Source organism: Candoia aspera, chromosome 7, assembly GCF_035149785.1.
Source record: "Candoia aspera isolate rCanAsp1 chromosome 7, rCanAsp1.hap2, whole genome shotgun sequence".
NCBI lineage: Eukaryota > Metazoa > Chordata > Lepidosauria > Squamata > Boidae > Candoia > Candoia aspera.
The window spans coordinates 5,961,772-5,976,334 of NC_086159.1; the positions used below are offsets into that span (position 1 = coordinate 5,961,772).

The 14,563-nt window shown below is 43.6% G+C and overlaps 1 protein-coding gene across 1 annotated transcript; it reads right to left on the reverse strand.

Moving 5' to 3' along the window:
* Positions 1 to 763: 763 nt before the first annotated feature.
* On the reverse strand, positions 764 to 3,061 carry LOC134500891 (endonuclease domain-containing 1 protein-like). The gene is made up of 2 exons (XM_063308360.1): positions 2,444 to 3,061; positions 764 to 1,316 (listed from the first exon to the last, which is right to left on the reverse strand). Exons 1-2 carry the CDS (start codon positions 2,726 to 2,728, stop codon positions 774 to 776), a joined length of 828 nt encoding a protein of 275 aa, XP_063164430.1. The 5' UTR covers positions 2,729 to 3,061; the 3' UTR covers positions 764 to 773.
* Between the last annotated feature and the right edge of the window lie 11,502 nt (positions 3,062 to 14,563).

Here is a 14,563-nt window from a genome sequence, read left to right on the forward strand (position 1 = left end):
TTTACCAGAGCAACCAAGCCAGAGTCAGTGGGATTCATACCTGGCATGAATTCAGGCCACGTAAACCTGGTAAATCACAGCTTCTCTGCCCTCTCTTCTTAACTTCCAGAAACTTTTAATCAGAGTGATAGCTGTTACCCGCAGGAAGCACTGATTGGAGAAGAAGTTGCACATCTTGCTCTTTATAGGTCGGATGGGCAAAGTGACTTGCCGTCTTTGTGGCTCTTTCTCTCACAACCACTTTGTGAGTTAGACCTCTAATAATACCTTTTTTGCCTTTTTGATAGAGAACTAAATGGCAGATCGCCCTCTGGGGTATATACGAAACACTTGTTTAATCTAAGGAGCCCTCTCAGTGACAGTAGGGACAACTGTGTGTGTGTGGGGCGGGGTACAGCTTGCAACTTTTGAGCATCCCACTGCACAGCACTGCCTTCCTGATGGCTCACAGTTCTGGATATTAATGATAAAGACTCCCTTGTGTTGAGATCAATGCCCAGTGATTGACATCACACCATTCTCTTTGCAACAGGATAAAAGTGGTTTGCTGTTTCATTCTTCCTGACTGTTTTTCCAACTTCTCACTCTACCCTAACACCTGGGCTTTGGTGGTGGTTCCTCATGCAGACACTAACCAGATTGGACCCTGGTTAGCTTTCCATGATCAGCCAAGTTGGCTCTGTGCTGCCACTGCAGGAAATTTTAATATGCCCATTGTTAAATTAGTTCAGGGAATTTTGCATCTGCCACATTCACGCAAGAGGGACAATATTTTATTGCCGGGGACAGTCACTATGAAACAGGGAGACATGATTCACATTATACAGCTGTGCAAGCTTATCCTCCAACTGGCCTAAAGACAACTTTTGCACCACATTTTGTTCATTCCTGGCAAGGATGGCCCAGGATCTAAGATGATTGTTGTCTATCACACAACAGGCCGCAGACCACAAATAGCTGGGCCTGTTGACCCGCCCTCCAGCTATGTAGGTGTCCCCTGGCACTGCTCCCACCACCGCAAATGTCTCCTGGCATCCTTTGGTCATCTCCAGCATTGTTGTTTGCTCATAGTTGTTCCAGGCTCCACCGTTGAGCTTTATGTATTGCGGGACGATGTTCGTCAGGGTGAAGGTAGATGACTTGGCATTGTAGTCAGGCTGGTGTCCATTTGGGTTAAGATGGCCTCTGTTGCAATCAGTAAGGTTCTTGTAATCTTGCAAGATGGCTTGGCTGCCCTGGAGAGCTTCTTTGGACCCCTTTTTATTCAGGAAGTCCCATTCTGTTTCCATTGCAGGTTGGAATGTTGAACAAATGAGCTTTAGAAAAGAAAAGAGGAAGCCCAAATAGTGGGAATTAAATGATAAGTGATCAGGAAGGGAAAAAAGCATACCTGGCACCACATAGGCTCTTCCTTCAAATCTACAGCTGCATTTCTACAACACACTTAACTTTATGTCTTAAAGTGTTACCTTCATATAACATGCTAAGCCCAAACCAACCAACCATATCACGGTTTCATACAATGTGCTAAGACCATGGCTGGGTTCCCACGAGACACAGAACTGTAAATAATCCAAGACTTTAGCCTAGTCTACTCCCAGAGTTGCTGGAAGTCAGGCGACTTTTTAATTTAATTTAATTTAATTTAATTTAATTTAATTTAATTTAATTTAATTTAATTTAATTTAATTTATTATTATTATTATTATTATTATTATTTTGATGTGCCATTTCCCCATTTCTTGCTCTTTAAAGAAGCAGGATAGGAAGAGTATTGATGCCTTTGAACTGTGGTGTTGGAGAAGACTTCTGGGACTCCTCTGTGGACAGCCAAGAAAACCAACTGATGGATCATCAAACAAATCAATCCAGCATTCTCACTTGAGGCACAAAGGACCAGACTCAAATTATCCTACTTTGGACATATCTGAAGACCAGCTCTCTGGAGAAGGGTCTAATGCTGGGAAAGGTGGAAGGCAAGAGGCGAAGAGGACGACCAGCAGCAAGGGGGATGGACTCAGTTACGGTGGTGATGAGTACGCTGTTGGGAGACTTGAAAGAACAGGTTAGGGATAGATCGTCATGGGGAAAGTCTATCTATGTGGTCGCTAGGAGTCAAAAACAACTTGATGGCACATAATCAATCAATCAATCAATCAATCAATTTTCCCATTTTTAGTGGAGAGAAGTTCCAGGGTTCCAGCATTTACCCAGTTTTGGTTTTGTCTGGATCCATCAGAGGTTAACAGCCCAATGTAATGTTTGAATATACCAAGGAGTATCATAGGCAACACAGTGGAGGCATAAGTAAGGTAATAGGAACAGAACAGATACATTTCTCGGTGTTTCGGCCCCGATATATGTGGGAGGTATCAATGATAAGCTACATTCAACAAAAGGGAGGAGGGAGAAGAACTTGACCACATCCATCCTGGTCTCTTACCTGGGGTTCAACCATCCAGTTTCTGGGTCTCTTAGCATTCCCAGGATTGTAGATATAAGCTGAATATACTGGGATGCGATTGTCTTTATCATACAAAGTGGCAAAACGATACAGGTTTCTATAACGCTGGCAAATGCGGGCAGGGCGTGGAGGAAGCCTTATGTCTGGTGGAGTTCCTCGGAGGAAAAACTGAGGACAATTGTCTTGGAAGGAGTCCACCACCTCTCCATGTGTTGGCATGTTACTCCAGCTCACAGAGACAAGAATGAGCAACATCAGCATCATGTGAAATGGCTGGGGCAAAGTTGTTGTCTGGAAGAGAAGAAGAAGGGCTGAAACTGAGAGACAGACTTCTCTGAAGACCACCTTTGGGACAGGGAGTCAGAGCTTCTCCTGAGAAAGGGCAACTTTGGTGTCACTTCTGCTTTGTTCACTGGGTGGCAGGCATCAAGACTGGAATCCCTGGGCACCTGAGAGGACACCCATCTCATTGGAGGCCCATATATCACTCCTGGCCTTGCTAGGATGACTCCTTCTTGCTGGTTCAGATGATTCCTGTGGGACATCTTAGTGGTGGCCCCCCGTTTTATGTAACTTCTCCCCAAGGAATTATGGATGACTCCTCCTCTGGGGCCTTTTCAAAACTATTCAAAGCAGTGTTACTCCCGTGGGCATTTGGCCCTTAAGTTAGTTGAACTGAATGGTGCCTAGAAAGTGTTAGATTTTTCTAACACACAAACCACTCCACATTTTATAGTAGTGAAGTAACCCAACCTGTGTACTTCTGTTATGGTTCAAAGCACAGCATGAACTGAGTAAGCCATGATTAAATTAACATGGGCTAGTTGACAACATGCTCAGCCATGTTACTGAATTCACCCATTTTCTGGGTTTTCATGACACCAGTTAGTTGTAGTATCTAACCATACAAGGTAGGTTTGCACAATGACACTAAATTATTCTCTCTTTCACACAGACACACAGAGAACTAATAAAGACTGACACTAACTGAGCTTAATATATTGTGTGAATGCAGTGGCTAGGTCTCTAACTGACATGTTTAGGTATGTTGAATAAACAAGGTCAGGCTTTCAAGGCTGATGTCAACCCTTCAGGGTAGGCCAGGTCAGGAAACCAACTCCATAAGTTTGACTGGAAATATACTGATATACCGTAGGCTCTAGTAACAGAACCTTGAAAACATGATTTCCTTCCCTCCCTCTTACACCCCAGTGAATGACAGCGGAACCAGTCTGAACTTCTTCATAACACTTTCCTGGGCTTAAAGTACAATAAAATAAATTAAGCTGAATTATCAACACTCTTAAACTATATTGTTTCATTACAGAGAACATGCTCCACCACATGACTTTGTCCTCACTACTGGTGATCTGGAATTGCTACATTGGAGGGAAGGAACACCTCTTTCTTAGCGAGGAAGCCTGGTGGGTCTCAACCCAGCAGTGTTTGGGGTTGAAAAGAAATTAGGGGTGCTCTTTGCATGGAGAAATAGGGATGCAAAATCTGGATGACTTGTAGGTGGCAGCAAAGAGTTTGTTTTCCGTCTCTCCCTTGACACCACCTAACGGTTACCGAGGTTCTGCAGCCCAGGTGTGATAGCCTTCAAATTCCTGTATTTTTGGAGTTTCAGCTCCCACAATTCACAGTCAACATGGCCAATGGGAGTTGGGTAGCACCAGCATGGATTCTCCACCCAACAAAGGACAGATCCCTAAGCTGACCTTCAAGGAAACAGACACACTGACATAAACAGAGTTTAATCAGGTAGCAAGATGGATTTGTAATTGAAAACTGACATTCTCAAAAGGAGAAATTAAGGAAAGCAAATTAAATAAAACCTCAAACTGGGAGCCTTTTTAGTTCAACGCAGATCAATCACTCCATTTGACATATGTCAAAGCATGTGTGTCTCCTCAAAGCGACAGAATGGTTTCAACCCCCATAACTCCAGACTGGCTCTTTGGTGTATCTCTGATTGTGATGGAAAGTCACTGTACATGTTTATGATGATCCAGAATTCATGGAAAGGCCTTTCCTGCAACAATGAGGACCACATTCAACCCAGGGATACAGGATGTAGAAAATCTTCACTACCGATCCAAGCATCTCCAAATTGCAAGTTATGGGAAAGACCATTGCTGGATGGCCGGTAAATAAACAGGGCCTCAAGTCAGAAAATGCCTGGTTAGTTTCATCTGAAATAATGTAATTTTCTTTGTAAAGCTCTGGGTAGTTTGTTCTTTTATTTTTGTCAACTCACATAACCTGCGGTTACACCACTTTTCCTAATTTCACTATTGCAAACTTTATTCCAGCCCACTTCCTACTCCATTTCCTTATCTGCATTGTGAAAACAAGCGTAATCTTAGAGCATGACAGGAAAACATTCAGAGATACCAAATTCAAAGTCAAATTCACAGCAGTGTTTCTGTGGAGGGGGGCAAAATATTGTTAGCATTGTTATAGAAAATTAAGATTGTATTTCTCAAAGGAGTTGCAAGTTGCAAAAGACTGAATGCTGTCATAAAATCAAAAGGTGCTTCAATGACGTATTAGTTTAAGGGTGTGCACATGTATGCAACCATGTTATTCTAGTTTTTTATTTTTTTGCCCTAAAAGATTTCGGTTTGTTTTTCAGTTGAATTGTACAGCTTGTATGTTATATAAAAGGTGGAAAAAATTCTGAAGTGATTTATCTTGGTCTGATTTTTTTATATCTCAAAAACCTGGCATTTTAGCAGATATGTGTAGACTTTTTATATCCACTATAGTCCCTGCTTAACAACCATTTGTTTAGTGACGGTTCAGACTTACGACAGTGCTGGAAAACCAACTTGCAACTGGTCCTCACTTGACTGTCGCAGCATCCCCATGGTCATGTGATCACGATTTGGGTGGTTGAAACCGGTTCACATTTATGACCGTTGCAGGTCCCATGGTCACATTACTGCCATTTTCCACCTTTCCAGCCAGCTTCTGGCAAGCGAAATCAATGGGGAACTGTGCAATTCACTTAATGACCATGTGGTTTGCTTAACAACCGCAGTGATTTGCTTAATGATCACCACAAAAAGGTCATAAAATCCAGTTGGATTCGCTTAATGACCGCTTCACTTAGCCACCAAAATTCCGGTCCCAATCGTGGTCGTTAAGCGAGGACTACCTGTATGCTAGTTTTCTGTAATATTTTTATCACCAGGGACTAACAATAAGGCTGCAGAGCATATCAAAGGGGCCCTTAAGTTGCAGTCTGGAGCTTCACTGGAACTCTCCCTTTGAAACAAGTGAGGAGTGGTGTCTACTCTTAACAACTGGAACCAAGCAACCACTTTTTTTCTGGACCAAGCAATAACAGGGGCTTCTGTGCATATGAAGAGCACAGAGAAGTTCCCATTATCCAACTCAAGTTATTTATTTATTTATTTACTAAATTTATATTACCGCCCATCTCCCCCAATGGGGGACTCTGGGCGGCTTACAATAAAATAACACTAAAAACATAATCGTCTCCCCAGTCTTTAAAAGTTTCTGGCTGCCTGAATTCCAAAGGGGTATATTTACCCTTTCCACTGCAACCGATATAGAAGCTTTGCCACCCATCGAACTTCACATCTGGCACAGCAGATGATCAAGGCTGCTATAACCGATCCCTGATTCTTCCCTACAGTATCTCCATTTTAAATCCCTCTTGGAGTCTATAGGAGAAAAAGATCGCTACCTGACAGAAGTGTTCTCTGGGGTTGGCTGACTTCTTCTCCAAGCAGCAGATACGGGACTGATTTCCAATCCCGAGGTGGCTTAAATAGTTTTCAAAAGAGGAGGTCAAGGGTTTTCCAGAGTTACTTATTAACTTCCTTTAAAAGTAGGTTCAAGATGGTTCCCAGTCCACATGAAACTGGAAATGTTGCTCAAACTAGAATGTGGTTTTTCTGTAGATTTTTTTCAAGGTCCTTTGTCCCTAAAGCGTTTATCAGATTAACCGTGGGAAAAATCTTCCTGTTCAACTTCTGTTCCTACTTCTGTGAGAAGCTGGTCAGATGAATCTCATATGCAAATATTTATTTTTAAATATTTTCTTCTCAGCCTTCCTCCATGTCTTCACGCTCAACTGGAAGTCTAGCCCTGTTTGCTTGTTATTGGCATCTGGTGTGCTGTCACTGTGCGAGCATGTTGAATGTGAACAATTATTACAATGCAATGTAGGGTAGGGTAGACCTAGAGAAGATTTTGCCAATTTGATGCCCTACAGATTTGGAGCTCAGCCTCAAAATCTCCAGATGCTTTGAACCATTGTAGCCAAGTATCCCTCTTCCCAATACCTGGATTCTATGCTTTTTGCGTGAGTTTTGATTTTTTAAAATTCCTCCAGCCCAGCCTTCAAACAAGGACCTGATTGGCAGGGGCTTTAAGAAGGGGTTGGATAAATTCTTGGAGGACAGGTCGATCATGGATGATTCATCTTGGAAGCTCAGCATCACCTCCAATTGGGGGGAAGGCTCCCTCCAAATCTCAGCTGCAGGGGAACAAGGGTGGAAGCAAGGCAGGTCTCCCTCTCCTGCTTCCCAGGACCAACCACAGAGGTATCTGGTTGGACAGGGTGGGAAACTAAACCCTGGATTGAGATGGTCTTGGCGTGAGCCAGAACGGCAGGCAAGGTTGCACAAATCCAGGTTGCAAATCATTAATTTGTTCATTCATTCATTCATTCATTCAATGAATTAAATAACTAATTGTGCTTGCCACACAATTGCTCAATGTGCTGCACATCATTTATAAATATCAACTGATTAAATAAATGAATAAAGCCAGCCCTATTTGGCATGGTCCTAGGATATATCAGGGGAGATCCTTCCAAACATCATTCTGCCCACCTCTGGGGAGGTATCAAGGGGTCTTGGAACACGAGACAGACCTTCTCGGTAGGGACCTCTGCTTTGTGGAAGACACACACTCTGGAGATATGGTTGAATCTTACCAGCCTTGGGTTCCAGAGAACCTCAAAGTGACCATTTTGGCAGGCCTAGAGTGTCCTGGTATGCATCCATCTACATTGTTCCTGACTTTGTGATTCCATGCATTAAGAAGTGACGGGCTTTGAGGACGTGGTCCCAGCTGCCATGTTGACTATTCTGAACCCCCATGGACACCTCTGATTCATGAGGGGGTTTGCATAAATCCACCTATCATGGGGGTGGGGAGTATCTCAGTGTTGCCAAGGTTGTAAAACTCTGTCTTATCCATTGGGGAAAAAAATACAACGAACTGTTTCATAGAATCCGAGGAAAAACAAAACAAACAGAAAGAGAAACAAACAGAATAGAAATGGAAAGAAGCATGTATTGAGTGTTTCCAAGTCTGAAACATTGGACCAGTTTCAATATGTAACCTTGGGCCCAGTGACTCAGAGACAGATAGATATAGAGAGGTTTTAATGCGTGTAATCACGAAGTCAAAAACAATAAATATTTTAATATTCATATATAACATTAACAAATTTCAGTGCCTTCCTGTAATACTGAACAGGGAACATGTAAAGCCTAAATGATAGGACCACTTTTTCATATATTTAAAATCTCCCTCCAGTGGTGTTTACCCCCTTGGGACTACGTGGACACATCAATGCTGTTTTTCTGGGGATAGCACAACATGCTTTTCCACTCCTTCTGGGATTTTTTTACAACTTCTCCATCAAGAGCCAGGCTCGGATTTCCTTGTGGTCTCCCATCCAAGCATTAGCCAAGTCCATACCTGCTTAAATCAGGTATTGGCCAGGAGTTACCATTCTGGTTTCATTCTTAGCAATTCAGCCACGGGACAAAAGGTCATCTAAATGTTAATGTGCTTACAATTGACAGCTCCATCACAGGGTCCCCGTAAGAAACCAGACAAGACAAATTTGCTGAAAGCCCATTTTGGCTCAGAAGAATATGGGAATTTTGCAGCTCTGCCACCTGGGACATCACAGAAACAACTGTGGGAACTAGTTGGCAATGGTACTTCATCACTGTTCACCTAGACTACTGCAATGTGCCCACATGGGGCTGCCTTTGAAGACTACTGAGAAACTGCAGCAGGTCTTTTTATGGCTTGTCAATGCCATAATACCTGTGTTCCTGCGCTGCACTGGCTTCCAATAGGCTTCCAGTTGCAGTTCAATATGCTGGTTTTAATCTATTCAGCCATTGTTTCTCAACCCTGGCAACTTTAAGATGGGTGGACTTCAACTCCCAGAATTCCCCAGCCAGCATGCATGGGGCATTGATGGGAATGCTTGCTGGCTGTGGAATTCTGGGAGTTGAAGTCCTCCCATCTTAAAGTTGCCAGGGTTGAGAAACGCTGCTCTGCAGATCCGTTGGGTTTCCAGAGGCATCAGCACAGGAGCAGAGGCTGCTCATCCAATTGGCATCCTTACCTGGCTTCAGGGTTAAGTTGCGTAAGAAATCCTCAGGAGCTTTTATGCCACGCGGTAATCAGCAAGGTTGCAACTGGTGTTGATGGATAGCAGGAACAAATGAAAGGGGTCATTGTTTGCTTGTTTTGAAGTCATGTGCAGTTTAAACCAGCCTTCCTCAACCTTTTGGCCCTGGAGGAACCCTTGAAATGTCTTTCAGGCCTCGGGGAACCCCTGCACCTTCAGGCTCAAATATGGGCCAGAAGTTACAAAATGATTACTTTCGTTTCATGGGTAGGCCTGTATAGATGCATGAACAGTGTTCTTAAACTAAAAATAAAGAATAAAACTTACCTTTTTAATGTGAAGTTGCCAGCATTTGAAGTAATTTTTTAAATAACTTGTGACCTCCCAAGGAACTCCTAGGGACTTCTCACGGAACACTGGTTGAGAAACCCTGGTTTATACTGTGGACCTGATAGAGTAAAATGTGGTTAAACTCATATGATGTTTTGGTTTCCTTTTTACTTGCTTGTAAAATTTCCCAGTAACTAATGTTCAGTACGATTATCACAAGCTGATGACAAAGCAGTTTGGTTCCCTGATAAATAATCATATGCCTGTAGTTATATATCTACAAATACAGTTATAAGGAGTCCAGCAATACCTTTTCTGACTAATCAGTTTTATTAAAGCTTTGTGAGCTTATGCCTTTTAATAAAATTGGTTAGTCAGAAAAGGTGCTACCAAAAGCCTTCTTTTTTTTTGCCACCATATGTTGTGGCAAAAATTAAACATGCAATGTTTAATTACAGCTGTAAACAGAAATTCACGATCTAGTGCAGTGTTTTTCAAACTTGGCAATTTTAAGATGGGTGGACTTCAACTCCCAGAATTCCCCAGCCAGCATGCATGGGGAATTGTTGGGAATGCATGCTGGTTGGGGAATTCTGGGAGTTGAAGTCCACCCATCTTAAAGTTGCCAAGTTTGAAAAACACTAATCCAGAGTGTGGTGAGCAGAAAAAAAGAGGGGATTTAGGGGCAAACCACATGCAGTGTGCAAATTCGCATTTTCAAATGTCAGTTCTAATAATTGGGTGAGTCTGAGAGAGAGAGAAAGGAGCAGCCCGGAAATGGATATAATACTTTCCCCCATGGCAAATTGCTTTTCTGAAGCTTAGAGGTGGGGAATTTCACACAAGCACTTGTGAGGGTTCTTTGCTTTCCAAGGACTGGACACACCACAGGGTTGCAAATCTGTACCCAATGCTTTATTGCTGCACCCACCTTCCCCAACAACAGGGTATTGCTAGGGGTCAACTCCACCCTTCTAAGACTTGCAAGGTGCTATGGCCGCATAAATGCCTCTTTAATACCCTGTCCTTTATACTCAGTTCAAACAAAGTCTCATAGTCTATAACGTAACATACAACCTTTGCCTTTTCCCAAAGGTTCTTTCACTGGTTGGGTTGAGGTGCTGCTTCAGTCATTACATCTCTTCTCCTAGTTGCTGCTGAGCTCCCAGCAGAGGCCCAAGCCCAGGCAGGACTCCCACCAGGATGTGCTGCTCACCATAACTTGTGGTCCTGGCAATTGAATGATAGTCCTCTTGCCTGCTTGGAATAGCTGCCAATCTCCAGACGCCACCTCCACTTCCCTGTCTGTATGCCTTTGCTTATCACCTTCCCTCCTACACACACCCCTTTCCCACTCTGTCTCAGCATATGTTTTTGTAATCCAAGAGCCCAGGTGGGGCGAGGCTACCTCTGGAAGTCCCACATCCTTGACAATGCCAGGGTGTGGCTTAATTATCCCAGGCAGCTGGAATGCCAGTTTGGATGCTTGTGAGTAACATTGTGGGTGAATGAATGAATGAATGAGGGAAATGGATTGAGAAGCGTTTCCGCCTGGTTGCAGCTACCTGTCCCAACTTCACAGCCGTAATAGAGATTTCCTCCCTACACAACGCCAAAAAAAAAAAGTAGCCAGATTTTCCTGTTCATTCACAAAAATCTTTATGGATCAAAGATCCTTTTGTGAGTGGCAGCAACACTGGATATGAGTTTTCATTTCCTGATTTTATATGTTGCATTGAATTTTTTAAAAACTAGATCAAAGGCCCAAGGGAGACACGGTTGGCCTATTCGCACCAACTTTCCAGCATCCTACGTTGCATTTACATCTCCATCTGAAAATGTCCCAAATCTCTTCCCCTGAGATGTAATGGCTCCGTAGGGAGCCAAGGGGGCTGCAGATCATTAGATCAAGGACTCTACGCTAAAAGGCTGGACATTCACAAATACTGCATGGACATCTTGACACTAATCAGGACAAGAACAACATCACTGCTGCGGATTTTTCTGGGATTCTCTTCTCCCTTGCAAGAAACTTCAGAAGCACATTTTCCTTTCGTGAAAGGTTTTGAGTTTATCAGATCAAAGGCAAGCGGGCAAAGAAGGAAAAAGATTAAACAAGTAGGAAAAATTGGCTGCTACGTGGGCATTGCAAGTTGCCTGTATCTGTAGGTTGGCACTCTATCAGAACAGTGGTTATTCTAAAGCATTTTTTCCCCCAAGCTTGGCAACTTTAAGATGTGTGGACTTCAACTCCTGGAATTCCCCAGCCAGCATCCTTGGCTGGAGAATTCCAGGAGTTGAAGTCCATACATCTTAAAGTTGCCGAGGTTGAGAAACACTGTTCTAAAGTAAGAGCCTCTGTGTTCAGTGGGGATTACTCTTAGACATCATGATTGCACTGACTGATCACATGGGGGTGAAACCCCACTCCAGCTGTAGCCCAGCCAACAACTCCCTGCCTCTGAAAATACAATTTGGGCTACCAGTTTGCATAACAGATTGCCAGTTTGCCACAGGATGGCAGCAAAGCTTTTGGCATCCCAAATCTGGTAGCTGGAATGGAGCAGAACAGCAAAAACTTTTTGAAGGCCATGGAGGCTCCAGCCTGATGCTGAAGAAGAACGGCAGAGAGGTAGGTATTTCCTGACCCTCCTCATGCTGGTTCTTTTGCCGCACGGCCACAGTTCACCAGGAGGGAGAAGGTAAAGAAACATGAACACGTTGGCATCACGCCAACCTTCCTCTTTTGATTACTGTCTCCGTGACTTGTGTTTTATCACAGAAAAACCATCTGGGGAAAACCATGCCCCTCTGAACATCTTATGCGTTCCATCAGCATGCCATTGCATTTCCAGTGAGACAATACTTAGGTAAAGGTAAAGGTTTCCCTTGACATTAAGTCCAGTCGTGTCCGACTCTAGGGGGCGGTGCTCATCTCCGTTTCAAGCCGAAGAGCCGGCGTTTGTCCATAGACCCTTCCTCTGTGGTCATGTGGCCGGTATGACTACCCGGAATGCCGTTACCTGCCCGCCGAAGCGGTACCTATTAATCTACTCACATTTGCATGTTTCAAACTGCTAGGCTGGCAGGAGAGACAATACTCACTCATGTCTTTTTGTCATGGTCTGGCAGAGCCATGTTTGTCTCTGTGGGGTGAAATGATCATACAGGAGAAATTCCAACTACCATTTTCAAGACTTATAGACCCTCTGTGATTAATGGGTCTCTGGGATCCAGACGAGGAACTTGTGGTCCATCACCCTCACCGCTGGCCAGACTGGGGGCTGAAGATGCTAAGCTGCATCTTAAAAGAGGCTGGGATGCTTTGCCTTCCCATGAGACAAGCAACCACCCCTCACGTCCTGCCAACTATGACGTTCCCCAAAGTCATCTGCAAAAAATCTCCTTAGACTCTTTGCTTCAGAATCTTGCTTTCATTCATGGGCAAATTCAGAGTCCAATCCATCCATGGGAAATTGAATCACTAGAACACTTTGCCTTCCCTTATATATTTCCAGATGAGAATTGCAGTGCAATTGCGAGTCAGCTTACCTTTTCCAGTCCCCTCAGTATATTGGAAAATGCTGCATATCAGAAGGAGCCCAAATTCAAGATATAAACCACTCATGTCTTCTTGAGTTGCACCTCAGACCCATCTGCAAGGGAGCGTCATCTGACCAACTCTGAGTCTGAACATCTCTCTTCTTCTGGAGGTCCAGAGCAGAAGGCAGTATTTGATTGTATCTTCCCAACTCTACACCCTCTTCACCCGCCCACCCTGTGAGTAGCTGAAATTGCACAGAGGCACGAGTCCTACTCATCTAGGAAGTTGCATTTTCAAACCAGGGTGATTCAGCTGAGCTACGGTTGGAGGAAGTGGTTGGCCCAGGTGGTTGAAACACCTGACCAACAGAGTGGACAATTTAACCACCTGCCAGCGCCTTCTAAACTCAAGAGGCATCTAAGCTGAAGTTGCAGATCAATCACTCGGTCCATTGCTCTATGTGTTGTGCCAATGACAAAGATTTCCAAACTCTGTGCCAGGGAAAACTGGCATGCCCACACCAAGGACTGAAGTGTGCAAATAGTGATATCCCTTCTTTATCTTTTGCACTTCATTTCCACCTCATCCTGCTGTTTACAGTTCTCTTCCCGCCAACCCTGGCCATAACTATCCTTGCAGATTAGGATAACATGTTCCATCTAATGAGTGGGGCTGCAGGCCATGAAATCTAGTTCCATAGGCCTACCAAGATAAAAGCAAAGTGAGACCTGTCAAAGTTGTTTGTGACCCATCTGGGGTGGGTGGGGGTGAAGGTGTGTTGGGTGATGTGCAGATTACTGGGTTTTCAGGCAAAAGTCTTCTTCAGGTCTCCTTGCTTAAATCTGGGAATTTCTGCAGGCAAAGCAGATATGCTGGCTCACTTTTAAGCTCCTGATTTGTCTCTTTGGATGACATCTTGCTTTCTTCTCCTTGTCTGGGATGGAGACATTTGCAGAGAAATAAAAGCAGTCAATCCTTGGAACTTAACAGCACATGCAATAATTCCTTTATTTCATTTTTAGAACAGGTCTATTTGTTTTTCTAATTCTTTGAAAATGTTCAAAACCTGTTTCACAGAGGGGATGACGACGACAACAACAAAAACTGGAGTAGCTACAATATTATATACAGTACCTCTCCCCTACTTTTCTGGAGTGACAACACACCACATTCAGCCATGGCATGCTTCATCACTGTTTACTGAACAAACTGCAATGGGTTGGATTTATGCCAAGCCACCAACCACACTCCATTCTGCCTTAGCCCACTCAGCTCACTTTCAAGGCCAAAGGGCCAATTTCTACAGGACCGCTGCTGTAGGCATAAAATAAGGGGACACTTCCATAATTCCTTGAGAAAAGGTGATTAAAAAACACAATAATAAAATTTAGGCAATCTAATTTCTGTCCTGCCTCCAAGGAAGCTCTTTAGCTCCTAAAAAAACCCTATTTGAAATGCAATTTTTATTTCGTTCTCCTGTCTACAGCTCCCCCACTCCATATACAGAGAAAAAAAATCATTTTCAGAGATAAAGAAGTTTGGGTCCTGGGTAGGGGCATCCAAAAGGAAGTCAAAAAAGTCAAAATGGCAGCCACCTTGTGTAATCAAAGCCAGCTTGACTTGGTCCTGGGTCCAAATTTGGGTGCCACATTTTGCAAGAGATTCAGAGAATGAAATGAAATGAAATGAAATGGCTGGGGAATTCTGGGAGTTGTAGTCCACACATCTTAAAGTTGCCAAGTTTGAAAAACACTGGATTAAGGCAATCCTCTCTCATTTTTTGAAAAACTCAGCAAGGTAACCCAAA